General features: G+C 45.8%; 1 protein-coding gene across 3 annotated transcripts in view; it reads right to left on the reverse strand.

The window, feature by feature from the left end:
- The window catches only part of RILPL2 (Rab interacting lysosomal protein like 2), a 132,379-nt gene that overhangs the window by 86,487 nt on the left and 31,252 nt on the right, over positions 1-14,640 (reverse strand). Inside the window, exon 2 of one of the 3 annotated variants that reach the window (XM_069619674.1) lies at positions 681-859. In XM_069619674.1, coding sequence (XP_069475775.1) covers positions 681-859 — 179 coding nt within the window. The remainder of the gene's footprint in view (positions 1-680; positions 860-14,640) is intronic. The other 2 variants (XM_069619676.1, XM_069619675.1) reach the window with 2 other exon arrangements.

Raw genomic sequence — 14,640 nt, forward strand, 5'->3', positions numbered from 1 at the left:
ATAGACCAAGAGTTTAGAGGAGGTTTTCTTTAGTAAACCATCTGAACCAAACATGTCCTCTTGTCCGTCTCCTAAATCTGATTTACCACACAATGGGCCTGATCACGGGCGATATCCCAGGAGGGCTACCGGCCAACTTTATTAGCGTTAGTGCCCACTGTCCGGCGGTATTACCGCTGGATAACACGTTGAATGCTAACGTTAGTCCCCATTCCCGCTGGCGGTAGTTGCGCCGGAAATGGGTATTTTTCTGGCGTGTTTACACCCAGCTCTCAGCTGGGGGTAAACACGCCAGACTCGAGATTGGGCGGACCCTTAAATGCAGCGGTAACACATTACCGCCGCATTTAAGGGCTACCGCCCAACTCGTGATCAGGCCGAATGTATAGATTGGCTCATAGAATTGAACTGAGCTTCAAGCTTTAACCAGTTGTGGAGGGAGAGTATTCTTCAAAAGAACATATGGCACCTTAAGTCAGGAAACCTTGCTAGAAATGTTATTTGTCCCTCCTCTAAATGTAAACCTACAGCTGTCCTAGGAGTAGTTGGCTTTGGAAAGCCCAGTGGCGCAAGTAATGTTTTGTCTACCAGACCAAGTAATCAGTGGCATTCTATCATGGCAATACAAAAAGTATGAAGTTGAGCAAAGGTATTTCAACCTAAACAATATCACAACCTACCTTTTATAGCATTGAAGCTCCTCCTGTGCCACAAGAAGCTGAGCTTTTAGCTGGTTACGTTCTTGCAATACTGCTCTCAACTCCTCCATTGTAAATCGAGGACGGTTTGGATCTGCAAGATCAACCACCATTTTGTCTGCTCCAAGGTCCTGCTGCGGAACAAAAAGGGTTGCGATGGTCTATGAGAAATGAAGATCTCCCATTATACTTTGCTTACAAAACATTCTTAGATCAAATGAAGATAATCACATCAACATACACAAATTGGAGATTGCCTAAACGGTTATCTATGGGGGGAAAGAGGAGCTTTCTAAGATTAATACAGTGTCAGAATAGAACAAATAATACAGTGTAATCCCAACAGTGCAGAGGCTAAATTTCCTATTACTATTACTGTTACTATTATGTTCCACTTATCTCAGTGCCCTTTTAAGTCACCTACAGTCTCATGGAGTCTCATGGAGTTTGTGTCTTCCTATGTACTTCTTGTAGTCTAGTTGGATTTGGTCCTCGCAGATCCTGGTGGTGTTTGGTGTCATTGCCTTGGCTGCATCTCCTCCTAAGATAGTGAGATGGCCTCCCGAGGCCACAAAGGGTCTAACAACCGCCAAGGTCCACAGCGGGCAGGTGGATAGTTCCATACCCTACTCTAGCGGTCTTCTATCCCTAGCTGCCTCACCTGGGCCCAATCCTTTCATTTTGGTATTGCTGGTCCTGTTAATAAAGCACCCGGCTCACAATGCAAACCTTAGGGGAAATAGTACCATTGCCTGCATCAGCAAACTTTAGGTAATTTAGAGGCCCCTTTATTTGCTTCAGCAACCTCTCTGGGATTCATCCACCTCCAACTCCCTCAGGGTCAGTCGCTTCTCCAAGCAACAAGTTGGTGGTAGATCTCTTTCTTCTGCTGGGGCCTCCCTCTGGAACAGCCTCCCTGCCACCCTGAAACGAGGAGCTTCATCTCCGGTTCCGGAAGCACCTCAAAACCTTTCTCTTTGCTTCTGCTTTTTCCCCTTCTCTCCCCTGCCGATTCCCTGGCTGAAACTGAAACTGCACCGGTTGTCGGGCCACCATCTGATCTCGGGCCCAGGTCCCTTGCCTCGCCAGTCGCACATCTGCACTGTCTTCCGGGCAACCCCCCGCACTTGTGGACTGTTTTCTGTATCCCTAAAGTCCCACTACCAGCACTTACAGCGTACGCCTGCACTTACCCTTGCACTTGCCACCTGCTGGCCGCACTTTACTTATTGTTATTTATTCTATTATCCCATATACTGCACTGTCCCCTCCCCCTAGCCCCACACTTTCCCCTTCCCCCCTCCCGTGCACTTGCACGATCTGAATGACAACTGGCCTAGTAGGATCGTTGTCCGTCTTCCCTCTGTTCCCCCTCCCTTGCCTCGTCGCGCCTTGAAACACTTGTGTATAGGTGCGTTATAAATGCCATATCATATCATTATTAGGGTAATGATTGAGCGTAGACCTAGTTTTGGGAAGCAACAGAGCCCTTTATAATTATAGGGGGAAGAACACAGTGAGGGAAGCAGAGAAAAAAGGAGCAGGGAGCTAACTGAGGAGGGTGGGCAATTGGCAGCATGGGCAAAGACAGTGGGGAGCAGAGCCCCGAGTCTCAGGTAGGGTGGGGAGTGCAGGGTGTGTGGACCTAGGTGTTGAGGAGCCATTCCTTGAAAAGGATGGTCTTGAGCGCTTTCCTGAACTGTAGAAGTGATGAGGCAAGTCGGATGTTGACAGGGAGGAAGTTCCAGAGTCTTGGAGTGTTACCTGTGACTCCAATTTCTTCACCTCAATTGAATACACATCCCTGACACTGTAAGAGCTGGGCATGCAGAAACTCCTCATAGTAACTTTGAAGGCTTCCCATTTCACCACTTGGCTAGAGGGTGTGTTCTCATTGTCTCTGAAATGGTTAAGTGTAGCCTTCCGAGATAGATAAGCAAAGACTGTATCCCCAAGCGCTTCTACATTCGTCCTCCACATGGGGCACACTGCAACCCTAAATTCTCCACATAGAGATACCTTTAAAGGGTAATGATCTGATAAAGTTCTGTCCAAATATTTAACTTCACCAAACCTATGATAATCTCTCTCCAACGCAAACATAAAAGGAATCCTGGACGAAGAATTATGCACACTTGAATAGAAGGAGAGCCATATCACCAATGAATGTTTAGCCCATTACAACTCTCCAATTCCAAACATGTTTATGTGCAACCTATCATTAAACCTGAGTTGCCAGATTTAGGGGTCTGGTTCTACGGAGCAAGATATCCAAATATTGATCAACTACATGATTAACATCCCCTGCCCAAATTAAACAATTATGTTTAGGATTCCTAAGCAGTTCTGCTATTTTGTTAAAAACAAGGAATAGTCTATATTCGGAGCATTCACATTAATAAGAAAAGACTCTTTGCCCCAGGCAGCCATAGCAAGTGCTACATATCTATCTGACTGATCAATTATTGATATGATTACTACTGCAGGAACTTGTGGATGTATCCCCTATCAAAAGATGTCTATGCATTTCTATAGCACCAAAGCCCTTAGGCGTCCAGGTGCTACATTGAACGAGAAACAGACACAGAAGACGACAAAAAGGAAAGAAAGAAAACAGTAAAAGAGCTACCTAGGCAAATAATGTGAAGCATATAGTTGCCCACTGTAGTTTTTAAAAAGCATTCTATCTTCTTCTGCAGTCAATCGAGTATTCTTTAAGAAAGGCAATCTTAATCAAGTATGAGAAGATTAGCTTCTCTTAATTAAGCTGTTAATTTCCCAAACATTCCAAGCTACCATCTTCCACTAGCCATGGTCCGTAACACCTATATCTACTAGCAACAGATGAACCTCAATACCAACACAGGCCATCACAGAACCCCCTTAAGCAAGGAAGCCTCCTACTACTGGAGAACTCATTATACTGTTCCTTGTAGATCTAAAAAGTGATGTCCACTACAAAACACTCTCAATCAAACTTGTGGAATAAAGGCAGGGCCCTACCTGTGCCATGGTGGCATGGGCCAGGCAATGACGACCCTCCACCCAAGCACCACCCTATAAAGGAAACAGGCCCATATGTTTCAAAAGGCCTTTTGTAGCCAAAAGAAGTAGGATAATACAAAAATATAGGTTCTCATACATCATATACTCTTTCCATCTTCCAACTACAATTATGACACAATCTATTAGGTTCACCAACACACAGATCACAATGATAAGGAAAACAAATTCAGAAAAAGAAGCCAATCCCTTAACTCATCAAGTCAATGTCTCTACACACAGCTCAGAAGGATATGTGAGGAAGTGTCTTCTTCTCATTCACATCAATCATCAACCTGTCTGGAGGCGTCCTCCTCAAACAATGTTGGAATAAGCTTCTCCAGGCAAATCTTCATCGGATCCATCTCCAAATCCTGTTTCAGACTAAGTATCTGTATATTGTTCATGTGCACGCGATCCTCCAAGTCAGTGAGCGGCTGCAAATCTCCTACAATTGACTCCTAAATGCGCTTGTTTATCGATGGCATCCTCTAGCGTGGACACTCTTCTCCACCTCAGTCATCATGCCAGAGTTTAAATAGGTCTTGTGTCTTACCTATTCAGAATCATATGGTACAGAGCATAGTCCGATCTTATTGCAATCTATAATAAGCATTTTCAGTTATTTGTGTAGAGGGAGACCCCCCAGCTGATCCAACGCTGCACCCATCTTGAGACTATGATAAACATAAATCAGCTGACGGGTCACAGGTTTGGTTTAAGCAGTCCTCGATCAAATGGTGCATAAAACTCACAGCGCCACTTCTCTTGGTTGTAACTGTACTCCTTTATGACTTTTTAATGCAGCCGAGCGTTGAATGCGTCTCAGTTTAAAATTAGGAAAGTGAGCATGCAGCTTGAGTCAATGTACAGAGGACAAAAAGAACACCAGGTACTGTAGGGAGTCCGGGTGTATTTATAATTAGTAACGTTCATTCAAATTACTACAATTCATCAACATTCCACAAGCATGAACATTTTTAACCACAATCTGTTACAAACTTAAATTAAAAAAAAAAAAAAAGTTCCACAATAATAAATACATACATTTAAATGTACATCAAAATAATACCCTCCAATCTTGCTAACTATTGAAAATGTGTCAATATCATTGAACATGCTTATTCTAACAACCTTATAGACTTTCTAGAATGTAAAACTCTTATCAAATAGGTTGCCAGCCTACATAACTGGGCCTGGACTTGCAGTGAGGCTAAGGCTAGACTAGCATCTCTAGATGTAGTGGGTTTACTTGCTCTAAGTATTAGGAGAAACCATCTATTTCTCACCAGATAGTAGAGGGAACAAAACAAAGTAATGTGCGTTAAGTTCTCACCCAACCCATTATATAATTACAAGGTGAACTCTCAAAGCAAATGCCATCTCTCAAATCTAGCAGAGCAAGTTGATTTAATCCAAATAAAGTAATTATTCTCCTATATAGAGTATTAAGGATAGAATTCTGGTATAGTGACTCTCATTCAGTTTAACTCCTTGTGAATACTAATGGAAAGTAGGCCTCAACCTACTTCAGGTCCAATATTCAGACCACATGTCCATAGGCCCTACCTCATTATTAAGTGTCAGTGTTTGAGTCAAGATGACATGGGGATCCAAAAACCAAGCTCCCTTTCGCATACTTCATATACCCAAACCAATTCCTCTAAAGGAATATTATGTTGGAAGTGTTCCATCATAATATCCCCAACTAAGTAAATCACCCTCTATTCACCACAGATTCAGCAAGCCTTGTACACCTGCAAGTACAATCTTGCCTCTTACATAACACATACTAGTCTCACAATGTGCTAGAATAGTTGCATCCAACTTATTCATGCCAAGTAGTTGCTTTAAAAATAACTTTCAATATTATTAAAAGAAACTTGTACATTAAATCCTCAGACTTTGAGACCATACAGAAACCATGCCACTGCTTTGGCTTTATAAATATGCAATTCCACTGTACAAGCAACAGTGTCCAACATTTTATACAAAGAGCAAAGTCCTCCTGTGGTCTGTCACAATTTCAACTGTGCTCGAGAAACTGGAGGCATCCAAGACATAGCGATATGATATGGCATTTCTAAACGCGCCTATACACAAGTGTTTCTAGGCGCGACAAGACAAGGAGGGGGAAACAGAGGAAAGACAAAACAATGATCTTACTAGGCCTTGTGTCATTCAGATTGCGCAAGTGCAGGGAAGTGGAAGGAGAGAAGTGCTGGGGGAAATAGGGGGGAGGAGTGCAGGTGACGCAATAAGTGCAGCCAGCGAGTGGCTCATAAGGTACTGTAGGCATTGCAGATACAGACCATAAGTGCTGGGGGAGCCCAGAAGCAGTGCGAGGCCAACTGGACATGCAGAAGCCTGGGCCAGAGTTCAGAGGGTAGCCAGGAGACCAGTGCGTGGAGGAAATGTGACCTCCAAGATAGATGAATGAGCACGAAACCTCAAGTGGATTGATATTAGCTTCAGGGGTTTGTGCTGCCCCGCTACCAATATTTTAGACTTCCTGGAATTTTATAAAACATGGTCAATTTGCATAAAACCCACAATTTTCGGATAACGTAGTTAATGCGAACTTGCTTTTTGCTACAATCATGATGTTGTTGCCGAACAGAAAAAGGGGGGTGCTGCGGTCCTCTACCGGACAGCTCATGTCTTTCACGTAATCTTTGGCCTAGAATATAATACATAGGATGAACAAAAGGGGCGCAGGACACAACCCAAGCGCAAACCTCTTGACATTCCAAGGAAATGTGCAGTCTGGCCACTAACTCCAAACCCAACCACTGCTTACGTTTTACTGTACAGTGCCATAATGCATTCCACTAGGCCTGTCGTTGCTTCCATCTCATTCAGCACCTGCAATAATTGATCTCTTTGTACTAAATCAAACACCATGACTAGGTCATCAAAAGGCATTAAAAGGCTTTCATTAGCCAAGGAGCCCTCTATGAGATGGAGAGCATCACGACAATGCTCACCGAAATCCTCCCACACCTAGATTTAGAATTGCCCCCATTCTTAGCAAAATATATGGGGCATGCAAGGAGAGCCGCCTGACGGGTCCCGGACAGACGGGAGACATCCACCCACGTCGGAAGTGGGATCACAGATTAACCATGGCACACGTTAGGACTCGAGAACCCAGAAAGGGAATCACAGCACCCCATATAGCTACCCCTGACACTTGCCCGCTTGCTCATACAGATCCCAAGGACGGATGTGTATTCCATGTTTCCTGTTCTCAGTGGACAACATGCAAAGTGGCATTTGGAACTCCTTGCAGAAGAATATTCATAAGTTAAGACAGATCATAGCATTATTGCATAGAGTGGTGTTATCTTCCTTTCTGCACCCGTCTGCTGTAAACTGCATGTTAATTGAAAACTGAATAAAGTTTCTTTGGAGGAAAAAAAAAAAAGGCTTTCTTTGCATAACTTTAATGGTTTTGATCATAACCAAAAGCAAGTTCAGACACTGGTAAAAACAGTACCTCACCCCCTCTAAAATTCCAATTGTGTGCAAGTGTTTCACATAAAAAACCCTGCCAAACCCTTTTGGAATTTACATCTAATAGTGAGATTGGTTGATGGGAGCAGTTGCAGCTCCTATCACCCCTCTTAAAGAGTCTTGGAGTGTTACCTGTGACTCCAGTTTCTTCACCTCAATTGTATACACATCCCTGACACTGTAAGAGCTGGGCATGCAGAAACTCCTCATAGTAACTTTGAAGGCTTCCCATTTGACCACTTGGCTAGAGGGTGTGTTCTCATTGTCTCTGAAATGGTTAAGTGTAGCCTTCCGAGACAGATAAGCAAAGGGTGTATCCCCAAGCGCTTCTACATTCGTCCTCCACATGGGGCACACTGCAACCCTAACTTCTCCACATAGAGATACCTTTAAAGGGTAATGATCTGGTAAAGTTCTGTCCAAATATTTAACTTCACCAAACTTATGATAATCTCTCTCCAACGCAAACATAAAAGGAATCCCGGATGAAGAATTATGTACACTTGAATAGAAGGAGAGCCATATCACCAATGAATGTTTAGCCCATCACAACTCTCCAATTCCAAACATGTTTATGTGCAACCTATCATTAAACCTGAGTTGCCAGATTTAGGGGTCTGGTTCTACGGAGCAAGATATCCAAATATTGATCAACTACACGATTAACATCCCCTGCCCAAATTAAACAATTATGTTTAGGATTCCTAAGCAGTTCTGCTATTTTGTTAAAAACAAGGAATAGTCTATATTCGGAGCATTCACATTAATAAGAAAAGACTCTTTGCCCCAGGCAGCCATAGCAAGTGCTACATATCTATCTGATTGATCAATTATTGATATGATTACTACTGCAGGAACTTGTGGATGTATCCCCTATCAAAAGATGTCTATGCATTTCTATAGCACCAAAGCCCTTAGGCGTCCAGGTGCTACATTGAACGAGAAACAGACACAGAAGAAGACAAAAAGGAAAGAAAGAAAACAGTAAAAGAGCTACCTAGGCAAATAATGTGAAGCATATAGTTGCCCACCGCAGTCAAATATTTCAACAATCTCTACCTTTTGCCGGGGAGAATGGATCATTTATCTACTTGCGCATCGCCTTTATTTACCATATGGGTGGAGGATTCATCCAGCATTAAATGTATCTCAACTGAAATGTGTTCAACCTCTTACTTGTCCTGCTCCTGACAGATTGTTGTAAACTGCTTTCTGTCCCCTTCCGATTTGTCATTTTTATCAATTGTTCCCTGGTACAGCAGAAGCAGAAGGTCCACTCTGATGTCTGGTCTATGGGGCATTTGTTGCATTTCAGAATTAACTTTGGCTTAATGAATGTTGGGGGTGGAGAAGCATTCGGGATATAGACATTCCCATTTCCACCTGGAAGTTGTGGTGTTCAGGTGCTGTGTATGTTGGCATCCTTATGCATAGCAGTTCTGATATTTCCTCTCTTCGGTGTCTGCCATATTTTTGCTTTTCCCGGTTACAGAACTTGCTCTTGTTTAGCATGCTTTTTTTTTTTTTTTTTTTTTTAACACTCCAACCATCTCCTGTTATTCATAAACACTAGTCTTAAGCATGATGGTATGAAGGTGTGTAGCTCCTCTGCAGTCTTCCTTGTGATGGGTCTACTCTGCTGCAAGATCCTCAAACTTCTTGTTTAAGGCTTCTGCTTGCATCAAGACATATCCCATGTTCTTTTCTGATGCAATGCTTTGTCTCTCCATCAGAGATCTTTCGGACTGAACCTTTCTGGGTGCTTATCAGGGCTAGAATTAGAGTGGAGACACACAGAACCGCCTTTTCGTCTAGATCCAGGGAAGGAGGAAAATTACGATGTTCAGTTCCTGAGAGTTACGAGCTTGGTGCGGCATGTCAATCCTGTCCAGGATGTATTTGGGGTCTAGGAACAGGATTTCAGTATTACATTATGTTATGCTTGAGGCTATTCTAGGACATTCAGTGTTTTATGGCCTAAAGTTATACATTTGTCTTCTTTACCTCTGACACATACTTAGATTTAGTGTAGGGGTGGCAATTGAGGTGATGGTCTCATACAATATCCATCAGGGCCCAACATAATAAAAGGCAATTCTAAGAGTCCCAGAGTGCAATATGCTGTCGAACAACAGGATTAGCTGTAGATGTAATTGGGGGAATGGGGTTACTTATAAGCCATGGGTCGGTTGATCCAAAACATCACTGGAGCTATATCATTGGTCCTCCTGTGGCACAAGGGAACGGTGCTCAATAGACCCGTAATAAGAGCAGTTTTATCATGCCCAAGAGATAAATGCTCTGTAGTACTTCTGCAAGCACAGCAACGATTCAGTGGTTATCTGGGGCATCCCAGATGACTCTGCTATATGTTGCAGCCACGCTTTTAGCTCAGACTCTGTCCCAGATACATTTTCTTCTAACGTTTGTGCAAGTTCACTTTGTTTTACATTTGGCATCCTCATTTTATCATATTCCCCAGCAGAGGAAATTTGACCATCATTCTTTTTCTTTTCTGGCCTGGCTACTACAGACGGTTGTGGAGGAGGGAGAGCAAGTACTGGAAGTACCACAATCACCACAAAGGTAATTTGTTTCGAAGTGGACACTGACTCCAGGAGTGGGCCAGCTCACAAACTCGGAGAAACATTTAAGTTATAATTTATCCACGCCCCTTTGTTATTCTGTCCCCAACCTGAATAATATCTCAAATAAAACCTTGTACACTTTATATTTCAGTTATCTATGTTGGTCATCTGTGGTGGCCATCCCGACAGCTGCTTCTTGTACTTTGTAGTCGCTGGAAGACCCAGTCCTGGATCTCTGAGGGGTAGAGGGTAGTCTCTTCTTCTGCCCTTCCGAGCCAGGAAGATTTGTAGAAAGCACTTGTAGGGGTTCTGTTGCCTCCAGTGGCAGGCTCCTGGGTAACAGTGCCTCAGTTGGGGGTATGCCCCTTTGTACAAATTCCAGTTTCACCCCAAATGTACCCATGGAACGAGTAGAAAGAAGAGCTTTCCTCGTTCTTGAAGCCTTCCATCATCAATTCTATAGTAGAGGACTTTGGACTATACTGTATACCCAACAAAGTATCAGGTTAACCAACTAAGGGAGAGTTGCCCCTCCCCTTCGGTTCCCTCCCTTATACAGGCAAATTGCTATTACAGATTGGTCCACAGCAGGCCCGTTAAGAGTCCAACAAGTGTCATTTGCCTCCTGATGTCATACCCAGAGTTCCTCGTCTGCAGGAAGTGCAGAGGGGGCAGGAAGCTTGGGGAACCCCAGCAAAACCCAAGATGACGAGACTCCCCTGTGGTCTGAATTCCTCTGTCTGCCTACTTCAAAAGAACTGGTTTGCGGGGGAGACCACCAGGGGGCGCAGGCTACATGGAAGCCTGAGAGCTCAGCTCCCGAGGAACCCATGGTAGAGAGCGAATTTCAGAAGTATGCCCAGCCCGCAAACTACAGACATCTGACATCTCTGTAGAAGAAGGGGGTCCTGCATCGCTGGCCGGTGTCCTGGCTAAAAGAGGACTGTTCTACCCGGTAAACGCTGCCGGCGAAGTTGCCGCCCCTCCCCGCCTGCGGAGGCCCTCTGGAGAGGAGTGCGGTGTGGTCGCTGAGTCGCCTGAGGGCGCCGGACATTACGGCGACAGTACGGACAATTCTACCTTGGGTTCCGGAGCGGTGAATGCCTGCTGCGGCGTGAACCGGGAGCCCCCAGACTGAGCTCGGGCCCTGAAGAGACTCCAACAGCATCGTTCATCATCGGAGTGCGTGGGGGAGAACTGTGACGGCGTGCCCCTGGCCTTTCCTGGTCCCCCAAGAGTTGAGCGGTGCGCTCTGCGGGAGGGTTGAACACTGCCCCCTCCTGACCCTGTGCATCTGCACTTGTGCTCCCCTGCGCCAGACTGGCCCCCCCCCCACCCCTGCCAGAGTGAAGAGCGGTGCGGGTGCAGCCGGGTGGCAAGAGGTAGCTTGCCTGCAGCCCCAACACAGGCTGGGCGAATCAGCAGAGGAAACCTCCGGGGCACACGCTATTAAGCCCGGCCGCGAGGTAAGGAGAGCGGGTGGGCCAGGGAAGCTCCTGATCCAGTAGGCACCGCAGGGGTCCATGAGGAGGTAGGGGAATAGTTGTCCTTCTGCCTTCCCTTCGAACTATACACCAAGGCCTGGAGGGGCAACTCACGGCACGAAGAACCAATTGAGAGGAGGCCCTATACTCGGAGGACAGTGGCAGCAGGCTGTGGCTGGGTCCACAATCGGGTGTGGGCAACAAAGAGACTGTAAACCAATCACACGGTATACAAACTGTGAACTGGGGAATTGGGCTCAGCTGCAGGATATGCCAAGCGGAGGATCCACTTTCTCCCTGCGCAGGGGAGACTAGCTTCATCCCGCGCCGTCCCCACCGAGACTTAATGCGTTTTGCCCGCCGGCAGACATCAGCAAAGGAAGTGGATTGTGAGTCCCGTATAGCTTGATAAGTGGAGGCCCATTCTGGGCTGCGAGTGCACAGACTCACAAGAAGCAGCAGGCAGTTCCCCTGAGGTGGAGTGCTGTGTATTGGGGCCGGAGGGCAACAGCGCAGCATGGGACGAGCGACGATGGCATAGCCCCGTCCCGTGGCACATGTTGTACAAGAAAGCAGGGGCGCAGAGGATAAAGGTCGCGTGAAAGCCAGGAACAGCGAGAACAGTTGCAAGACCAAATCACACTGAGCGCTCCAAAACCCTGCCCGCAATTTCAAAGGCTCATTCCCGTGGGGGCAGCGGCCTATAGTGATATGCCCCCTTTTGCAAGGAGCATTCGCAAAATCCCTACAGCGACACACAACGCACACTTTATGCAGCAGGACATGGGCCCCTCTACATTTCAGAAGCTGCAGAAATTCTGCAGGGAGTCCACGACCATGGCCTTTCCCATGCCCCAAGATGACACTGCAATCCCAGGAGGTGACTAGGAACTATCAACTAAAGCTGACATTTGCCTCCTGCTGGGAGAAATATGTGAATTTAGGACAAGCATGACCACGACGGTCAGTGTGTTACAGGACAAGATTCATAAGATAGAGGATAGGGTCGAGGCTCTGGAGAACTACCAGCAGTCGGCAGATATAAGTGAAATGAGGACAGAGGGCCATTTCCAAGAGCTTGAACAGAAGAACTGGGATCTAGAAGCAAAAGTTGACGACTTGGAGAATCGGGAAAGAAGGGCGAATATAAGGGTACAAGGCCTCAAGGAATCCTCAAATGAGACCCCTGCTTCCCTGGAAAGAAGAATCAAAGCCCTCATACCTTCCATACTTCCCTCCAATTTCCCCTCCACTGGAATTTGAGAGAGTCCATCGGGCAGGCGACCCCCCCGGCGGACCGAGATCAATTCTGGCGAGATGTCACCATTACAGGTATAAAGTAGATATCCTCCAGAAGGCGCGAGAGTTGGAAACAATTGACTTTGAGGAATCAAAAGTAAGGATCTACCAGGATCTCTCAGCCGCCACCCTAGCACCCTATGGCTGGGAGAAAGGAGCACGAGATATAGGTGGAATCACCCGTTCGCCTTGATATTCTCGTACGGAAATGAAGAACATAGGGTCACCTCAAGGGAGGAGGCGGAGGGAGTTCTTCGTAGCCTACAAGCGGGATCAAGCGTAACTGAAGGTGCAGAAGCCCCCTTATCATCGGAGCATGCAAGAACTCCCTCGGGCCCCTGGCGCCAAAAAAGACAGACCAGAGAAGGCAAGAAGTTTCAAAGGTTGAACACCCGCTAATGGAATCGAGAGGGGCAGATAGCGCAATCTAGAATCAACTCCACCTGAATCCGGGCTGGGCATCATCGACAGTCGATACAGAGCGACCGTTTAAGACTTGCGTTTCAAAATGAGGGGGGAGCCGGAGGTTCCTAGGGACAACACCCGTTGTGTGGCCCTATGTTAACACCTGGGGCATCTCGCAGTTGAAGAGAATACAGCTGAATGTTTTTCCGTCTTTCTTTCTTTCTTTCTTTCTTTCTTTCTTTCTTTCTTTCTTTCTTTCTTTCTTTCTTTCTTTCTTTCTTTCTTTCTTTCTTTCTTTCTTTCTTTCTTTCTTTCTTTCATTTTCTTGGGGAGTTAGGGAGGGGGGGGGTTTGACTGTAGCTGGCAGTCCATGAGAGAATCATTAAGGAAAGTGAAAATGCTGAGGGCACGACCACCAATGAAACGTGCCAGAAAGCTGTTAACAAGCCTGTTTAAGAGAGATGATGGGGTTGACGCAATTAGAGTAGGTTCCCTCAATGTAAAAGGATTAAACTTGCCGCAAAAAAGGGCCATGCTTAGACGCACTTTCAGATTAGCTAACCTCGACATACTATTTGTCCAAGAAACAAAATATAAGCAGTTGGGAGAATTTGAAGTAGGAAGGGGATGCATAGGGGGATCGATATGGGCATCTGGGCCTCAGAAAAAAGGAGGGGTGGGCATGCTATACCGGGCCTCCCTGCGGCTCCAAATAACACATTTGCGCAGAGACCCAAAGGGTGCATTTCTCATTATACAAGGGTCCATTGGTTCCACAGCAGTCACGCTGTGTTCAGTGTATGCCCCCAATGCTCAGCAGCTATCTTTCTGCAGAGATTTTCTGATGACCCTAGAGGGAGAGGGTCCTGTTATCTGAGGTGGAGATTTTATTCAAATCACAAACCCAAACTTAGATTGGCGGTCATATTGTGTGGGAGCTTTACCCCCTCCACCCACTCCAAGACAATGGAGCCTTTCAGCAGATAGTTGCAGCACATCACCTCGTAGATGCATCGAGGACCACACATCCACAGAGCAAAGCCTATACATTTTATTCACCACCTCACCAAACCTTCACTCGCATTGATTATATATTTTTAGAAGGGTGCCTAGAACACTTGATCACAGAAGCGACAATTGATTTGGTGGGTTGGTCGGACCAAGACATGGTCGCTGTTGGCTTAGACCTGGGGCGGAACATATTGGGGGATAAAAGATGCATATGCAATGATACACTATTTAAAGATAAGCTCTTCCGGGAAAAAACCCTAGGCGAAGAGATACGCAGCTTTTTTGAGAGAAACACCACAGGTGAGACCTCCACCCATACTGTTTGAGAGGCCGCGAAAGCTACAATAAGAGGCTTAATTATGGCGCAGGGCTCCTCAGTCAAAAGATTGAAACTGCTAAGAGAGACCCAAGTCAAAAGATTAAATTACAGAAAAAGAAATGTCCCTTGCTAGGGAGGAAGGTGACCTCGCTGAGACGAGTGCCGAGATTAGAGCCCTCGGAAAGGAACTAAAAAAGAGATTTGGGAGAGCAAGGCGTTGTCTAGCCTGCGGTTTGTTAAGCAAAAATATTTCGAGAAAGGGGATAAGGCACACACAC

The sequence above is a fragment of the Ambystoma mexicanum genome, chromosome 10, assembly GCF_040938575.1.
Source record: "Ambystoma mexicanum isolate Mex_15411 chromosome 10, UKY_AmexF1_1, whole genome shotgun sequence".
Taxonomy (NCBI): Eukaryota; Metazoa; Chordata; class Amphibia; order Caudata; family Ambystomatidae; genus Ambystoma; species Ambystoma mexicanum.